Raw genomic sequence first — 18,737 nt, forward strand, 5'->3', positions numbered from 1 at the left:
GGACAGGTCTGAGGTTGGAGCTCCTACCATGAATGTATTCTAGAGCTGTCATGTGCAGCCTGAGAATTACAGCAGTTGAGATGGAAAAAACAAGTTCCAAGTCCTGAATACAGCCCTATAAACTTCCGTTTTGGGGGCTAGAAGATTTCATTTTTAAGATAAGCTACCCTAAGTATGGTTTTCAGTCACTTGTTTTCAAAAAAAAAAGTACTAAAACTAAAAAAAAATTTCTAGCACACTTTTTATGAAAAAATCTTTTCCAGAGTAGAAAGCCTAATATTCCTGTCTATTTGGGCCTAGACAATGGCTAAGAATGAATGAGCCTGCAATTTAGTTAGGCATAAGTTCTCACTGTTAAACCCGATTTCCAGTTTACTTCTAGCATTCACCATCGTTTGCTCCCCAAACAGGTCCATGTCAAATATTTATCCTTAATAAAGTATTATAAATACAAAACTTCTACTCCAAAAGCAGCATTTGATGATGGCCTAAGATATTTTCAATAAGAAAAATATCTTTTCCTTGCAAACACGCAAAAAAGCTCCTAAACATATTAAAGTTCCAAATATAGACTCCAAAAAATTCAGCAAAATAAAAGCACAAAGTAACTGTGTCTTCAAACTGAAGAATAAAACTATCAAATGCTGTCTCAAGAGCTCTTTTATGGACCATACTAAAGAAATCTAGTTAAAAAAAAAATTTAGTAAAACAATCCAAAAGATATTACACAAAAGGAGCACTGAAGTTTTTGTGAGCTGCTCTGGGCATCTATCTCCAAGAACTCTATCAATAAACACTGTCTAGTCACCTATTAAGGAAGATACAAGTACAAAGAGAAATGGTTGTATTTATTTTCAACTTTTAGAAAGTTACGTCCATTTATATGCAAAGTAGGTGAGATTCCTAGCACCAGACAAAAAGCAAGGTACCTTCCATATGTTGTAAATTCAGACACTTTCCCCTTCACTTTGGAGTTCTCCAAATCACTTAAATGTATCCTTTGGAATTTCTCTTCTAACTGATCACTGCTAACCTTTATAAAAAGGTTCCCTTCCATTAACACTGGTACCTTTGTTATGAGTTAACACTAGAACAAAAAGTATTTCATAATTTTTTTATTGATGGCATTTATCCCATGGTTTAACATGTTAATTATACTGTAATAAACATGGCTTTAATATTAAACTTTTCCTTATTATCCAAAGTCACCACAGTCCATTTCAGTAAATATAAAAATATATGCTTAATACTTTGTACAATACTGGTTTTTGGTCCAAACAAAACTGGATCAGAAAAGCCAATAAATTTACTTTAAGAATCCCCAATTTTTTTTTAAAGATTTCCAAATGGATTTAGGCAACTTTGAATAATGGGATTTACATAATAAAATCTGAGACAAGACTAAACATAAACAACAAAAAAAATTTCTAACACAAAATGAAAATTTCAAGTTCACAGATTTATGGTATGCCAAAAACGTACAGAAACAAAATTGTATTTACACAACTTTCATAATAAAATAATGAAAAAGGCAAGACAAGTGATAGTCAGAAGAATGAAAATATAGAAATAGCATATAATTATTAAATGGAGAATGAACTAGATCTAACAAGTCCTTAGCATGGACCATTCTTTAATCAGGCTTCCTCTATCAGAAAATTTTAGTGCACAGTACATTCAACTCACTCACTTCACACATACACCAGCACAAACTCAGCATAGAAATCATTCATTTCAACATCCTCTAATCTATACAGAATTCCTCAGATATAATTATAATTTCAGTGCGTTCCATAAACGCATATCAACGCACATAGTGGTGCAGATGAAGAGGTTCTATACAAAGCCATTCACCGAGCGGGCTCTAATCCTGGGTTCAGCCAGCCTATGCCAAATCAGTGAATAATCTGCTGGATCATAAAATATTTTTGCTGAAGATTCAGTGACCAGTCTAGCTACTATTTTTTAAAAAGGGGCTGGGAGAGGTGAGGATGGGACTTCTGTAAAGAAAGAAAAAGGAGGAAAATTCCAAAATTAAGTCCTTAGGCAGATCTGACTTCAGATAACCCCAGTACACAGTACAATCCAGTATCTGAAAGAAGGGCACCTGTTGTGTATAACACCACTGTGACCTTTATTTCTTGCGTCTAACAGCAGTCTTTATCTTGCGACCAGGAACTGAAGTTCCAGAAGAAGAGAAGCTGTGTTTCCCATTTGACCTGTGAAAAGTAAAAACTTCATAATGTGACATGATGCTCAGATAAAATTTCAGAATCATAACAACATTAAATTTGACCAGTGACAAGGGGGAGAAAAAAGACATTGTTAAAGTAAACACATTTTCTGTTACACCTAATACACACACACACACACACACACACACACACCATTACTGATATTCTTCTCAGGCTACGATCCTCCAAAATTATAAGATGGTAAAATTGATATTGGAGAATACACTTGATTTTACCTGAACTGTACTGTACCTTGGGGATGTTAAAAACAAAACACATACACACTCACGCATATGCATGTACCCTTCCCATGTCAAATTCTCCATTTCACCAAAAAGTTCTCTTACCCCATAGTAAATCCTGCTAAAGACTGGCTAAATGGAAAGCCCCCTGAGCCGGAGGGCTGGGCTGAGGCTGCAGGTGTGCTAGGATTTGCACCAAATGTGAATACTCCTGGTGGTGGATTGTTGTTGGTAAAGTTGAAATTGGTAGTGCTGCTGCTGCCAAACTGGAAAACTGAACCTACAATAGTTGAAACAGAAAAACTTAAGGTAAAAATGATAGTTTTTTTTAGTAATGTCTCTGATCTTTTCATACAAAAACATGTAAAGGGTTAAGCTCTCTTATGATCACTTAATTTAAAGAAAGTTAAAATTAAGCATTTTCTCCACTGACAAGCAGTATATACTTGACATCCTCCCACAAGTGACCCAACTCACCCATGACCAAGGAAAAAAAGGCAGAGTGGAATTCTGGTTAAAGACAGCAGAATCAACAAACACATTTAGCTCTATCTTCTTCAAAAATTATGTTAAAATAACAGTAATGGGATTTTTTTTTACAAAGATAGGGAGAGGGGAGACAACAGCAACAATATTTAGAAGCTGGAAGGCTGACTGGAAATGAATACTAAACCAGCAGCAAGGTAAAGCACAGAAGCAATTCCATTTACACTAAACATACCCAAAAGGTTTAGCTTCCTCTGGAACCTCTGGAAGTGAGAATGAAGTTGTAACTAAAACATAGGAAGGATGGCAGTATATCTGTTCAAGAAGCAGATACCCAGGTCAATCCCTCCTCAACACCAAACAGAATGGTAATTCTCCTCCTCTATCTACCCTAGCAGAAGAACAGAATTTTAGTATTTTAGTCTCTGGAGAGGTCTCTGGACTGAGAGACATCATGCATAAAGGCAAGGATATCATGTTGAAAACAGAAAAATTAAGAGTAGGTTGATATAACGAATATTTAGAACTGCAGCCTCCCTCCCTGACTCAGCTCCCAGAATACTGGCAGCCAGGAGTGTATACACACCCTCCAGACAGGAGACTGAAAGAATCTTCTCTGGGGAATCTGACAATCTAAAAAGAAAGACCTAAAGATACTAACATCCAGGTCTTCCCAAGTAAACCAGCCAGTCAGATAAACCTACAATGAAATTCAAGATCTACAAGCCCTATCCAGGTACAAGAATTATCAAGTGATATTTAGGTGTCCTACATAAAATTGAGACTTTCTCATAAGATTATGAGTAGAACAGGAAAAAATATTCGCAAACTATATCTGATAAGCGGCTGATATCCAAAATATACAAGGAACTCCTACAACTCAGTAGCAAATAAAAGCCAAATAACCCAATTAAAAAATGAGCAAAAGATTTGACTAGACATTTCTCCAAAGATGACATACAAGTGGCCAACAGGTATATGAAAAGATGCTCACCATCACTAATCATCAGGGAAATGCAAATCAAAACCACTATGAGGTATTAACTTACACATGTTAGAATGGCTATCATCAAAAAGATAAGAGATAAGTGTTGGCAAGGATGTGGAAAAAAGGGAACCCTTGTGCATTGGTGGCAGGAATGCAAATTGGTGCAGCCACTATGGAAAATAGTATGGAGGTTCCTCAAAAAGTCAAAAATAGAAATACTAGATGATCCAGCAATCCTATTCTAGGTATTTATCCAAAGGATTTGAAATCAAGATCTTCAAGAGATATTTGGACTCTCATGTTCATTGCAGCATTATTCACAATAACCAAGATGTAAAAACAACCTAAATGTCCATTGACAGATGCATAGATAATGTGTATACATACAATGGAATATGATTCAGCCTTAAAAAAGAAGGAAATCTTGTAATATATGAAAACATGGATGAACCTGGAGGACATTATGCTAAGTGAAATAGCCAGTCACAGAAGGACAAGCACTGCCTGATTTCACTTACATGAGGTATCTAAAACAGCCAAATTCATGGAAGCAAAGAGAAGAATAGTGGCTGCTGGAGGTGGGGAAGAGGATGGGAGGAAATGGGGAGTTGCTATTCAGTGGGTATTAAGTTTCAGTTATGAAAGATGAGTAAGTTCTAGAATCTGCTGTACAACATCGTACCTATAGTTAACAATACTGTATTGTTCACTTAATTTGTTGAAACGGTAGATTCCATGCTAAGTATTCTTACTACAATTGAAAAAGAGTCCAAAAGCTGTGAGTAGATAGTCAAGAAGCACCAGACATTTGAGGAAAGTATTTCATATGAAACACTAAGACCAAAACAATAGAAAAAAGCAATTTGGAGAAAACTAAGCAAAAGCTTTAATAAACAAACTACCTCATTATTAACATCCTCAAGAGATCAATAGACAACACTTCTGAAACAACAGAAGGATATAAAAAGGAAATATCCACAGAACAAAAAAGAACACTTGGAAATTAAAAAGTGATACTAGTGGAAGTAATATCTCAATAGAAGGGGTAGTAAAAGATAAATTGAAGAAATCTTCCCAGAAAGTACAACAAAGAAAAAAAGTGGGGAAAAAAAGAGAGAATGAAACTTAAAGAATAAGGCACAAAATCTTCAAAGAAATAATTCAAGAAAATTCCCAAGAATGAAAGTTCACAAGAGGACACACTGCATTCCTTACAAAAGCAATAGATAAAAATGGATCCAGACCAAGGAACATCCTCCTGATAAGTCACAACACTGGAGGCAAAACAAAAGATTCTGAGATTCCAGAAAGAAGAAACAGATCAAAAAGCAAAGATCAATCAAGACTTCAAGAGTAACTCGGGGAGCCAGTAAGTCCACAATGAAGAAATGCTCTCAAAACTATGAAAATGATTTCCAATCTAAATCTATATTCAATCAAAATCTTACCAAACATGGGGGCAGAATAAAGATCCTTCCAGAAATCTACAGTCTCAAAATTTTCTTCCCTGAGTCCTTAAGCAGTCACTGGAAGATGTACTCTATCAAAACAAGAGAATAAGAAGGAAGACGACATGGCACCCAGGAAACAGAGATTCCTTTAAGAGGAAGCTAAAGGGACTCTCCAAGAGAACAGTTAAAAAAAGAGATCTCCAAGACCACAGTTAAACAGCAGGCCTCAAAAGCTTGGTGGGAGGAGCAGGCTAGAAGATTCTGTGAGAAATTTCTTTCAGATACTGAAAAACAGCCAAAATTCTGCATAGGAAATAAAATCACAGCGCATCATATGGCATCTGCATACTCAGAACACTGATCTAACTGTACAGTGTCACTACATTACGAGGATGGAGGGCAATGTTACTGGTGTCAAAGAAAGCTAAACTCTCCAATTCCATATTAGGAGAAAAAAGTTAATGAATCTCGATTAAAATGGTTAACGTGTCGCAAAATATGAGAAATCTGCTACATGTACTGACAAAGTACTAATATCTGAAATACATAAAGAACTCCTACAAATCAATAAGCAAAAGCAAAACAAGCGAACAGCAAAATGGCCCCAAAAACTTACAGAAAGAGTTCACAAAAACAGAAATCAAGTAGAATCCAAATATGAGAATCCTCATACAATGCTGCTAGAATGTGAACTGGCACAATCCATCAGAAAAAGTTTGTATTATCTTTTAAAGTATAAGATATGCACACTTTTTAATTTGGCAATCCTTCTCCCAGGGAGAATGTGCGGAGCTGCATTATTCCCTAATAACTAAAAACAACTCAAACATTCAGCAACACTATGTGGATAAATTGTGGTATATTCATACAGTGATTTACTCTGCAGCAATGAAAATGAACAAACTGTATGCAATAACATGGATGAATCTTACAAATAAGGCAGAGTGAAAGCAGTAAGAATCAAAAGACTGAATACAGTGAGATTCCATTTATATAGTTAAAAATCAAGCAAAACTATATTTTCTAGAGATGGATGTATCAGTAGTTAACTTTAAATAAAACCCAATAAAACTGATTACCATAAAAACTAAGACACCTTTAGAGCAAAGAAAGAAGAGAGGAATGTGACCAAAAAGGGATACAGACGGGGCTCCTGATTACACAAGCATTTGGTTCAACATTGCACCGTTCATTTATGTTTCATGCTTTTCTATATGAGGTTATATTTCACAATTAGAAAAATATACACAGTGCAATTTTGAGGAAATACATCATTATATTACAATGTGATCAGCCATATTAAAAAAGCCACAGGAACGTTTGTTTAAATATGCAAGTCAAGTGAAAAGGCTAGTATCATCAAATAGAAAGTGTTTGGGACATCTCAGCTGGACTGTCCAGGAGAGTCCTGGAGCTGGGGTATAATCCAATCATGAAGAGGATTAGAAAATACAGTTGAAATCTAGGCTAGAGTAAATTCAGCTGGGGAAAAATGGGACTGAATGAATCCAGTACCTAAATCAGAGTAAGAAATAACTACATTTTAATCAAACACTTTAGTACCTTTAAAACCATGTGTCTTTTTTTTTTATCGTCTTGTACTTGACAGAATAGAGAGGTGTATGTTTAGACTTAACTATAAACAACATTCCCAACTTACACACAAATAAGCATTTTTAAGTTCAAAGAAAAAATTATATTTAAGACATACAGAACCTAAGTGCAGATATAAACTACATCACTACTACACACTTACTGGAATTAGGAGCTGTTCCAGAGCCAAATACAGACTGACAAGGCTGCTGTCCAAATACAGGAGGCTGGCTACTGCTTGACACTGTCCCAAAAGTAGGTGGTGCAGGCTGAGAACCAGCAGAAAATAATGCTGCTGAAGATGATACAGACCCAAAGCCTGGGGGATTAGGCTGGCTGGCACCTTGACTTTGTCCAAATGTTGGGGTCTGGTTAGCACCAAATGCTGGACTGGCAGTTGGTGCTGAAGGTCCAGTGCCAAATACAAAGGAGGATCCTAGAGGCCCATAGAAATACTTTTATCACCATGATAGCTATAATGAGATATTCCTCAAGAAATCTCTATAAGCTCAAAAGCAAATTTCAGGCTTCTTTTCAGACTCTTACCTTGCTGAATAAATCCCATCAAGACAAGTTGTGAGTAACGATTAAGATTATAATTCTCTCTACCATTATTCAGTAAAACTATATCGAATCAAATATTTTTTTTTTGGTGAGGAAGGTTAGCCCTGAGCTAACATCTGTTGCCAATCCTCCTCTTTTTTGCTGAGGAAGATTGGCCCTGGGCTAACATCCGTGCCCATCTTCCTCTACTTTATATGGGACGACGCCACAGCATGGCTTGACAAGCGGTGCACTGTATGTGCCCAGGATCCGAACCTGTGAACCCCGGGCTGCCAAAGTGGAGCGTGCACACTTAACCGCTACGCCACCGGGCCGGCCTCTAGAATCCATATTAAAAAAATTATTAACAAGACTCCCTACCTTCAAAGCCCCAAATTTTTTGGTAAAGGGATATATCTAAGAAGTCAATATCTAAGAAGTCAACTGATCTCCCATCAGAAATTTAATACACTGCAGAAACCAGCGAATATCATAATCATGTATATACTGCATAATGAGTAACTAATGTCTAATAAAATAATTCCCAGTGTTTGGTTACTTACAATTTAGCATTTCAAAAAGAACCTTGGAAAAACTAAAGATTATACTCATGTTGAGATTAGAAAAATTGTCTCCAAGAGGTAATTATATTAAACTTGAACATAAAATGTACATTATTCCACATAGTGAATAATTACGCCATCCTGGGTATAGATGACCTAAAGGCACCCATGCTGTTTTGTGATAACCTGCTATATTATTTGCTAAGAGTTGATATACTTATCATTAAAGCCAATCCAACTACAACATGTTTTTTTCTTTTTTAAATGTACCTGCAGAGCTAGATGTGGTTGTAGCTCCAAAGCTGAACCCAGAGGTTGCAGTACTATTTCTGCTGGCTCCGGGACCAAAGACAAACGGAGTGACAGCTGTAACCGTGCTGGATGTGGTTGCTGGTTTGCTCTCTTGAGAAAACAGCAAAGATTGAGATGTACTGGATTCAGCAGAGTTACCAAAGGCAGAGCTGCTCACAGGACTGCTGGCCTGTCCAAACAAAAAGGCAGCCACAGGGGCACTGGAGAAAGAGGTCGAACTACCAAATATGCCACCACCAGCTGAAGTGGCTGGAGTACTTGAATTAGAGGAGGAGTTGTTTAAGAAACTAAAAACTGGCTTTGCTGCACCTTGATCTGTAAAACAGAAATTAAGAGACAAAAATCTTTAAGAACAAGTAATTCCAGAAAGCATTTTTTCCTATGCTAAAATCTAAGATTTTATTAGAAAACAGAATTAAGTTTTCTATATAGATTCATTCATCAAATGGACATTCGTTATATTAAATTTTGATATAGTCAAATGCATCCATCTTTTCTTTTATGGCTTATGGATTTTTTGTCTTACACAGGAAAACCTTCAGCATTCAGATTAATAAAAGTGAAAATATCCCTTAAATCCAAATCTAACTGGATGTTATGCTTGGATAGCAAATTCAGATGGGGGAGAGAACTGTACTTTTATAAATTTAGTTTTGCAATTTATGTTAGCAGGATTATAACTTCAATTTATCCAAATGATAGCCAATTTTCTCTGCAGCATTTATTGACTAGCGCACCCTTCAGTCACCAATTTTTAACTCCACCTTTATCACATTAAATTTCCAAATATATGTGCATTTGTGTCCTCTACAGTTATTGTTACTAGACAGTTTTAATTACTGTAGCTTTATAGTGTGGTTTGATATTAGGTAGGGCAAACCTGACTGTGTACCTCCCCTTCCCCCCAAACTTTTTTGTGCATTTTCCCTTCCATATGAATTTTAGAATTAGTTTAGCCTATCAAGCTCCACAAAAATTCCTCTAAGAACTGAAATTATATTGGAGATGAGGGGAATATTCTCACTCAGGAACAAGTATTAAATATGCCTTTTATGTTTTTTTTTTAAGGTATACATCATTGTATTTTGATTTCTGTGTAGACTTTTATGTTCTTTTAATTACTTAGCATGTAACAGGTTCTGTTGCTATTAGAAAATACAAATTAGAAATGTTAGGAAATACAAATGAGATATGTTGCCCAACTATTTATTGCTGATTTGGAGAAAAGGTATTGATTTTTATATGGTGATCCTGAATCCAGCCACCTTACTGAAGACTTTTTTTTTTTTTTTTTTCCACCAGTTCCCATATTGTCTACTAAACAGGGCTGGTCACATTATGATATGGACATGAGTATGATTTACAGAAAATGGAGCATATTGGCTCATTTTCAAGTTGGTTAACAGGAGATTAAGAGTGTTGATTTCAATGGAAACAGTATAGTGATACCATGATTAAATCTGATTAGACCCCACCTCATTTTTAGCCCTTTCCAAATAGTATATAGTTTTTATTTTCTTTGAATTGTGTTTTTAAATTTTCAAGTAAAAACTTAGACAAAAACTGCTCACACTTATGTATTGAATTCCATACTATTTTTTTTAGGTTAATTTAGCATTTTTTTGTGTTTCCAATTTATTATTCGAAAGTGTTCATGGGTGTTCAACTTTGATTCTTTGCTTGTCTGAAAACATCTATATTTTGCCCTTATGTTTGATTAAATTTGGCTGGTCATAGAATTCTAGGTTCAAGACCATTTTCACTTTGAGGACACTGCTCTAGTGTTTTTAGTATTTGATGTTACAAATTAGAAGTCTGATGCTAACCTGACACCTGTTTATTTGTGGCAAACAGCTTTTCTCTCTCTGAAAGCATTCAGGATTTTGGCTTTGGTGTCCTAAAATTTCATTGGTCTTTGTCAGTGAGTGGGCCATTTCCACTTTAAAGACCAGTGTCTTCCAGGGATGCAGGGATGGTTTAACATTCGCAAATCAATCAACGTAATACACCACATTAATAAAATGAAGAACAAAAATCACATGATCATCTCAATAGATGCAGAGAAAGCATTTGACAAGATCCAGCATCCATTTATGATAAAAACTCTGAATAAAATGGGTATAGAAGGAAAGTACCTCAACATAATAAAGACCATATATGAGAAACCCACAGCTAATATCATCCTCAATGGTGAAAAACTGAAAGCTATCCCTCTAAGAACAGGAACCAGACAAGGATGCCCACTGTCACCACTCCTATTTAACATAGTATTGGAAGTCCTAGCCAGAGCAATCAGGCAAGAGAAAGAAATAAAAGGGATCCAAATTGGAAAGGAAGAAGTGAAACTGTCACTATTTGCAGATGACATGATTTTATATATAGAAAACCCTAAAGAATCCACCAGAAAACTTTTAGAAGTAATAAACGAATATGGTAAAGTTGCAGGATACAAAATCAACATACAAAAATCAGTTGCATTTCTGTACACTAACAACGAAGTAGCAGAAAGAGAAATTAAGAATACCATCCCATTTACAATTGCAACAAAAGAATAAAATACCTAGGAATAAACTTAACCAAAGAGGTGAAAGATCTGTACACAGAAAACTATAAAACATTGCTGAAAGAAATTGAAGAAGACACAAAGAAATGGAAAGATATTCCGTGCTCTTGGATTGGAAGAATTAACATAGTTAAGATGTCCATACTTCCTAAAGCCATCTATAGATTCAATGCAATCCCTATCAAAGTTCCAACAACATTTTTCACAGAAATAGAACAAAGAATCCTAAAATTCATATGGAACAACAAAAGACCCCGAATAGCTAAAGGAATCCTGAGAAAAAAGAACAAAGCTGGAGGTATCACACTCCCTGATTTCAAAATATACTACAAAGCTATAGTAACCAAAACAGCATGGTACTGGCACAAAAACAGACACACAGATCAATGGAATAGAATCGAAAGCCCAGAAATAAACCCACACATCTATGGACAGCTAATCTTTGACAAAGGAGCCAAGAACATACAATGGGGAAAAGAAAGTCTCTTCAACAAATGGTGTTGGGAAAACTGGATAGCCATATGCAAAAAAATGAAAGTAGATCCTTACCTTACACCATACACAAAAATTAACTCCAAATGGATTAAAGACTTGAATGTAAGACCTGAAACTGTGAAAGTTCTAGAAGAAAACACAGGCAGTACGCTCTTCGACATCGGTCTTAGCAACATCTTTTCTAACACCACATCTGACCGGGCAAGAGAAACAATAGAAAAAATAAACAAATGGGACTACATCAAACTAAAAAGCTTCTGCACAGCAAAGGAAACCATCAACAAAACGAAAAGACAACCTAACAATTGGGAGAAGATATTCGCAAACCATACATCTGATAAGGGCTTAATCTCCAAAATATATAAAGAACTCATGCATCTCAACAACAAAAAAACTACCAACCCAATTAAAAAATGGGCAAAAGACCTGAACAGACATTTCTCCAAAGAAGATATACAGATGGCCAACAGACACATGAAAAGATGTTCAAAATCACTAACTATCAGGGAAATGCAAATCAAAACTACAATGAGATATCACCTCACGCCTGTCAGAATGGCTATAATTAACAAGACAGGAAACAACATGTGTTGGAGAGGATGTGGAGAGAAGGGAACTCTCATACACTGCTGGTGGGAGTGCAAACTGGTGCAGCCACTATGGAAAACAGTATGGAGATTCCTCCAAAATCAAGGATAGAACTACCATATGATCCAGCTATTCCACTGTTGGGTATTTATCCAAAGAACTTGAAAACACCAATTTGCAAAGGTACATGCACCCCTGTGTTCATTGCAGCCTTATTCACGATAGCCAAGACTTGGAAGCAACCTAAGTGCCCATCAAGGGACGAATGGATAAAGAAGCTGTGGTATATATACACAATGGAATACTACTCAGCCATAAGAAACGATGAAATCCAGCCATTTGTGACAACATGGATGGACATTGAGGGTATAATGCAAAGTGAAATAAGTCAGAGGGAGAAGGCCAAATACCGTATGATTTCCTTCATTAAGTAGTAGATAATAACAACAATAAACAAACACATAGGGACAGAGATTGGATTGGTGGTTACCAGAGGGGAAGGGGGGAGGGTGGAGGGTGAAAGGGATAATTCGGTACATGTGTGTGGTGATGGGTTGTAATTAGTATTTTGGTGGTGAACATGATGTAGTCCATGCAGAAATAGAAGTACAATGATGTACACCTGAAATTTTTGCAATGTTATAAACCAATGTTACTGCAATAAAAAAAAAAATAAATAAATAAAGACCAGTGTCTTTCTTTACATCTAGAAAATTTTCTTCTGTCACTTCTTTGATATTTCCTCCATACTGTTCTCATCTTCTAAGCACTTCTAGCTTGGGTCAATCTCTCCATGCTTTTGCACTGTGTTCTGGGAAATTGTAGTTCACTAATCTGATTATTAGCTATGTTTTTTATGTTTTTTCTGCTACTCAGTACACAGAATGATTTTATTTCATCAACCATGTTTTTAACTTTTAAAAATGCTATTTCATTTTTTCTTCAGGATTTTAGTTTTCATAATCACCTCTATCCTCAGGAATTAATTATATTTGTTGTCCATGTTCCTTAATGACTAATCTCAATTTGTAAATGAAGGCCTATTCATAAAGATGTTATTAGTTAAAAAATATTTTATGAGCTTAACAACGAATGCCTATCCTGAATAGCATATACCAATTCTGATTATAAAAGCCCAAACAGAAGAAAGATATAGACAAATGTGTAATATTGTGGGCTTTCCATTAGAGCTGTATTTCTCAAAATTAGATCTGTAGTAACTTCATCAGAATCACGGGGGGTTTGAAGCATGTAAAATTGAAAAGCCTAGGCTCCTTCTCAAAGAGTTCTGTTACTGGTACTCTCTCAACTATGGTCAGTGTAAACCATTCCTGGACTTGCTGCATTTGTCAAGATATCAAAGACACCTTGTAAAAAAACATTTAAATACTTACCAGCTGTAGTACTGGTTTGAGCTCCAAAAGCAAAAGTGGCCTTTGTTGGCTGTTCAGATTCCTTCTCAGATGGTTTTGCCATACTGAAACTAAAGGTCGACTTTGAAGAACTCTCATCTTTGGTTTGTTCCGAATTCCCAAAGGAAAACACTGGTTGACACTTTGGCTCTTCGTTGTCAGCTTTCTTCCCAAACACTAGAGAAGTAGAAGTGACAGGCTCTTGCTGTTTCTCTTCTGTCCTTCCCAAGACAAACAATGAGGCAGATGGCAGAGGGGCAGGCTCCATATTGCCAAAAGTAAACCCTCCTTTGGCGGCAGGCATTTCTTCTTTTTTTGCTTCTGACGTCTTACATGTGAAAGGAGCCACTGAGACACTCTTGGTTTCTGCAGTTCCAAAACTGAAGCTGCTCTTGTTCTCAGAGGTCACCACGGTGCTAGACGCAGCAGGGGTAGGGTTAATAACACCTGTACCAAAGCTAAAGCCTGCGGATGAAGATTTAGGCAGTTCCTCTTTCTTCTCCTGCTGCCCAAGATTAGACACCCCGAACTGAAATACAGCTAAAGAAGGTGGATTGCTTAAACGAGAAGAAAGTCCAAACTTAAAATTATTATCCTTCTTACTGTCTTTTTTAACTTCTTCAGGTTTAGAATCAGATGACACTCCAAATTTAAAATCTCCTATAGGTTTAGAAAATTTAAAGCCTTCACTCATGGGGTTTATAGACCCAGAATCCGATGACACACCTATTTTGAAGCCTCCTTGATCTCCAAATTTAAAATTTCCAGTGTTTGTTAAAGTCTGAGAAGGCCCAGAAGAAGATGATGGGATACCAAATTTGAAGGATGAGGCTGCTGGGTTTGAAGATGAGGAGGATGTCCCAAAGCCTTCAAAAAATAGAAAAGATACCACAAAGATGCAGAATTAATATTATCCACTCAAAACAAAATGTAAACCTTGAAAACCAAAGGGAGTAGGAATAACTTTGAAAAGGCCTACTTTCAAGGGTATTAGCAATGGCAGTAAACATGAACCAAGTTGCCCAATATTCATCATGAGAATTATATCTCAATCCTCACAACTATACTGACTTGCCACTTTTCATCTATCAGACTGGCAGAGATCCAACAAGTTTGATAAAACAGTATTGGTGATGAGACGAGGAGTAACAGATACTTTACTAACACACTGCAGGTGGATATGTAAATTAGCACAAAATTTATGGGAGGCAATTCGTCAACATTAACCAAAAATTACAAACACATATACCCTTTGATCCAGCAATTCTATAGCTGAGTCTTTATTTTAAAAATAAATTCACAGACATGCAAAATGCCATATGCAATCCAGGCAGCTGTGAATGAAGAACAAAGATATGTCCAACCTACCCCATGGTAAAATCAAAGGGACAGAAAGGCAGTATGGTATACAACCTTTTCTAACAAGGTAGAGGGAAATAACAACATACAGAATAAGAGTATATTTGCTTATGAAGTGCATAAAGAAACTCTTGAAAGAGTTATAAGAAACTAACCATAGCAATTACCTATGGCAGAAGAGGAAAGATGGAAAATGAGCCAATGGGGACACTGAAATACTTATCACTGTGAATCCTGTCATAATTTGACTTCTAAATCTTGTGAATAAATGTGTTATTTACTCAAGCATTGAACAAAATTTTTAAGCCATTTTCAAAGAACCAGAAGAATTACATGAGTGGAAGCAATATTTAAAGAGATAAACAATACTACATTGACAAGATCAAAGTCTTGGTTTCATAATGCTTTTCTGCAGCTGAATAAACTAGAACCGAAGCACTTGACTGATTGGCTCAACAAAGGAAACACTGAAGGGTGCCAAGATATTTATCCATTACTCTGCTTACCCATGTGGAAATAAAGACAAATGACGGCCAAGCTTTACAAGCCCTCATCTTCAGATTTCCCCCTTTAATGATTACCCCACTTTCTTTCCCTAAGAAACTTAATTGAAACATTCCATCAGAATCTCAGAGGCAAATGGTTATCCACATGGATATAGTTTCTATTTTCTTTGAATTGTGTTTTTGAATTTTCAAGTAAAAACTTAATAGACAAAAACTGCTCACACCTATGTATTGAATTCCATACTATTTTTTTTAGGTTAATTTAGCATTTTTTTGTGTTTCCAATTTATTATTCAAAAGACCTTTTAGGCCTATTCTCTTTGATTTTTCCAAAATCAAAATTTTGACTGAAATGTGTCCCATATAAAACATGAAGTAATTTATACAGGAATATGAAGACTTGAAAAATCTGGCCTCCAGGTAGTTGAGCATAAGTTACTTTGAGAGGTTCTTCTTTCCATTTACATAAAAAAATATTAAGAGAGTTATTTTTCTGAGACATACTCTGGGAAACCAAAGCTCAAGTCTAGATTACTTACAATAAGGTTCTAGGGGTACAAATTCCCAGTCAAATAAGAGTCAGGAAATTCATCTAGATGCCAAAGGGTTGTTAACCTCACCAACTAAACTCTCTCAGACTCAGTAACACGATAGTTCTTTTACTCCACTGCAAAAAGATACCCCACTGCTGACCAGCAAACAGTCCAACTTTAAGTAATTCAGAGATAGACGTGAGCCAGAAGTCCAGGACAATACCTCATTTTACATGAATTTTCAATAGAGAAGGAATAATTTTAAAACTAAAGCTGTTTGCAAATATCTCACTTTAAAATGGCAATACAAGGAGGCACTTTACCAACGCCTTACCTTTAAACTCAGATTTTGTGCCTGGCTTTGCACTTTCACATGCCACACATTTGGTAGAATCTGCTTTATTCTGCACTAGGCATACTTCACAATCCCAGCTTCCCTCAGGTTTCTTGAACTTGTCCAATCCTAAGCAGCCTCCAGGAGACAGAGAGACAGGGACAGTGCTGCTACTTGAAGCAGGTACTGAACTGCCTAAAAAATAAGGAGCAAACACATGAAAATTCAGATTTGCATTATGACAGTATCTTACTGATACCACTAAGTCTAAATGTTCAATTTTTATTAGTGTTTCCTATTAAGACAGGGAAAATGCCAGAAATATAGACATCACATTGTTAAAAACAGTATAGACATCTCAGATTTCTTTTAATCTTATAAATGAGCAGCTCACACTCACCTTGCTCAGTGACGAGCTCCCTCTTAACCTCAAGTTCGAATAGCCATAGTTAAAAAAAAATCATGCTCACAAATCAAGGCCTAAAAGACTAAATTTTCCTTAAGAATCTTTGTCAAATTTCTTCAAACAGCACAGCATGATAAAACACAAGATATAAATTGTAGGCAATATTCTAACACAAAAAAAATACATAGCCACAGAGCATATTAATTTCAAGATTTCAAAGCACAGGTCTCTGTCTTTGAAATGATCATTTTTGCATAGAAGTGTTCTAGCACCCACTTTGTAATTCAACACACCACCACCTACTATGTTCGTCACATTTCTGTTATTAAGCTAGCCATTTAACAGACATTTATTAAGCACCATAATGTACATAGTTTCTGTGGACATAAAGATGAAGAAATGTTGCTTAACTTCTAAAGGTGCTCATGGGCTAAAAAGGGGAAAGTAAAACATAAACGCACAGTAACACCATCACCAAGATGGAAAGTGAAAAATGATCTAAACAAGAGTGCGAAGAAGGAAGAAATGGCTAAGGGGCAGGAGATGGATTCACAGAGGTGACATGTAAATCTTTAAGCAGAACTATCGAGCTTGTGGGGAGACGGGGCGGCACAAGGATGGCTCCGCAAGGCACAAGGCTGAAGAAATATAGGGTTGAGGGTGGAGCCCTTCATTCTGGTATCCCTGGTTCTCTAAATGTTCTCCAATTGTAGTCACTTCTCCCAGTTACCTGATCTCTGTGTTTTATTGGTATATTCTCTTCCATCTTGCCAAATAAAACTGCTCCCTGAGGTTCCATCTTTGGTCCATTGCCCTTCTCACAAGCTCTCATCTACTCTGATGGTTTTAATCACCAATAAAACAGTTTCCTGATCTGCACCTACAATCCACACCTCTGAGCTTCATTCCTGTGGTCTTTCTCTTAGCTGGTAGTTCCATTATCCACCTGGTGAGCTTGGGTAGATGGCTCCTCCTCCCTTACATACTTCTCCAATCTATTTCATTCTCTTTTTTCTCACCCTTCTGCTATTCTAGTTCAAGCCCCTCTTATCTCTTGCTTGAATAATAATAGCCTTCTTATTAAGACCTCTGGTCTTGTTCCACTGAAATTCATCCTTCTAAGAAGCAACCAGTGCCATGTGGTTTTTGTTTTTCCTGTCTGGTTACTCCTTTAAAAGATTAAGTGTTCCAAAGTTTTGTCCCTGCCACTCCTTTAAGTTAGTAGAGTTCAGTTTAAGGCTGTCTTCTCTATTCACTCCACTCACTCACCTTACATAACCTCGACTCCCATGACTTATTCTAAAAATATGGGCTGGGGCCGGCTCCGTGGCTTAGCGGTTAAGTGCGCGCGCTCTGATGCTGGCGGCCCGGGTTCAGATCCCGGGCGCGCCCCGAGGCACCACTTCTCCGTCCAACGCGAGACCGAGTCCCACGTACAGCAACTAGAAGGATGTGAACCTATGACATACAACTATCTACTGGGGCTTTGGGGGGAAAAAATGAATAAATAAAATCTTTAAAAAAAAAAAAATAAATAAAAATATGGGCTAACGACTCCCAAATCCGTTATCTCCAGCCCAGAGGGTCCATTATCAGTATATCCAAAGGCCTCACATATATCTGAATGCCAACTTCAGCAGCTGGAAATCAATATCTTTTACTGTACGTTATCCTACATCCCCCCATCCTTATTTGATTTCATTAGTAGACATCGCCACTTTGCCTGTATCATTGATACAACTTCCTAATCTGTCCTCTGGTCTCTAAATTTCGTCACCGTCAAATCTATCCTCCAAAAAGCCACTGAATGATTTATCAAAAATGCAAGTTTGACTTTATCACTCCTCTGCTTAAAATGATGGTCATCATTTACAGGATGAAGTCAAAGTTCTGTGATACATATATGAGCTGCTTTTGTCTGTGTGTAACAATTTATTTCCTGACTCAAAGTTTTATTCTCCCCTCAACTCAGAATGTTGGTTTCCTGCAAGCATCAAGGGCTTCCACCTTCTTTAGAGGAGGGATGAAATACGGGAAGAGGAAGATATTTTAGAATGAAGATGCCGAAATCATATTCTTGTGGAAATGTCCAGCGGGAATTAGAAATAAGGCTCACTCCTTGTGCTCAG

The 18,737-nt window shown here is 36.6% G+C and overlaps 1 protein-coding gene across 2 annotated transcripts in view; it reads right to left on the reverse strand.

The window, feature by feature from the left end:
• Nucleotides 1-1,099: 1,099 nt before the first annotated feature.
• The window catches only part of NUP153 (nucleoporin 153), a 71,709-nt gene continuing 54,071 nt past the window's right edge, over nucleotides 1,100-18,737 (reverse strand). Inside the window, exons 17-22 of one of the 2 annotated variants that reach the window (XM_004432094.3) lie at nucleotides 16,203-16,397; nucleotides 13,453-14,337; nucleotides 8,371-8,727; nucleotides 7,158-7,430; nucleotides 2,582-2,756; nucleotides 1,100-2,219 (exon numbers count right to left, since the gene is read on the reverse strand). In XM_004432094.3, coding sequence (XP_004432151.1) covers nucleotides 2,135-2,219; nucleotides 2,582-2,756; nucleotides 7,158-7,430; nucleotides 8,371-8,727; nucleotides 13,453-14,337; nucleotides 16,203-16,397 — 1,970 coding nt within the window. In that variant the 3' untranslated portion in view covers nucleotides 1,100-2,134. The remainder of the gene's footprint in view (nucleotides 2,220-2,581; nucleotides 2,757-7,157; nucleotides 7,431-8,370; nucleotides 8,728-13,452; nucleotides 14,338-16,202; nucleotides 16,398-18,737) is intronic. The other variant, XM_087438057.1, reaches the window with a different exon arrangement.

The sequence above is a fragment of the Ceratotherium simum genome, chromosome 13, assembly GCF_057802395.1.
Source record: "Ceratotherium simum simum isolate JZ-2026a chromosome 13, ASM5780239v1, whole genome shotgun sequence".
NCBI classification, from domain to species: Eukaryota; Metazoa; Chordata; class Mammalia; order Perissodactyla; family Rhinocerotidae; genus Ceratotherium; species Ceratotherium simum.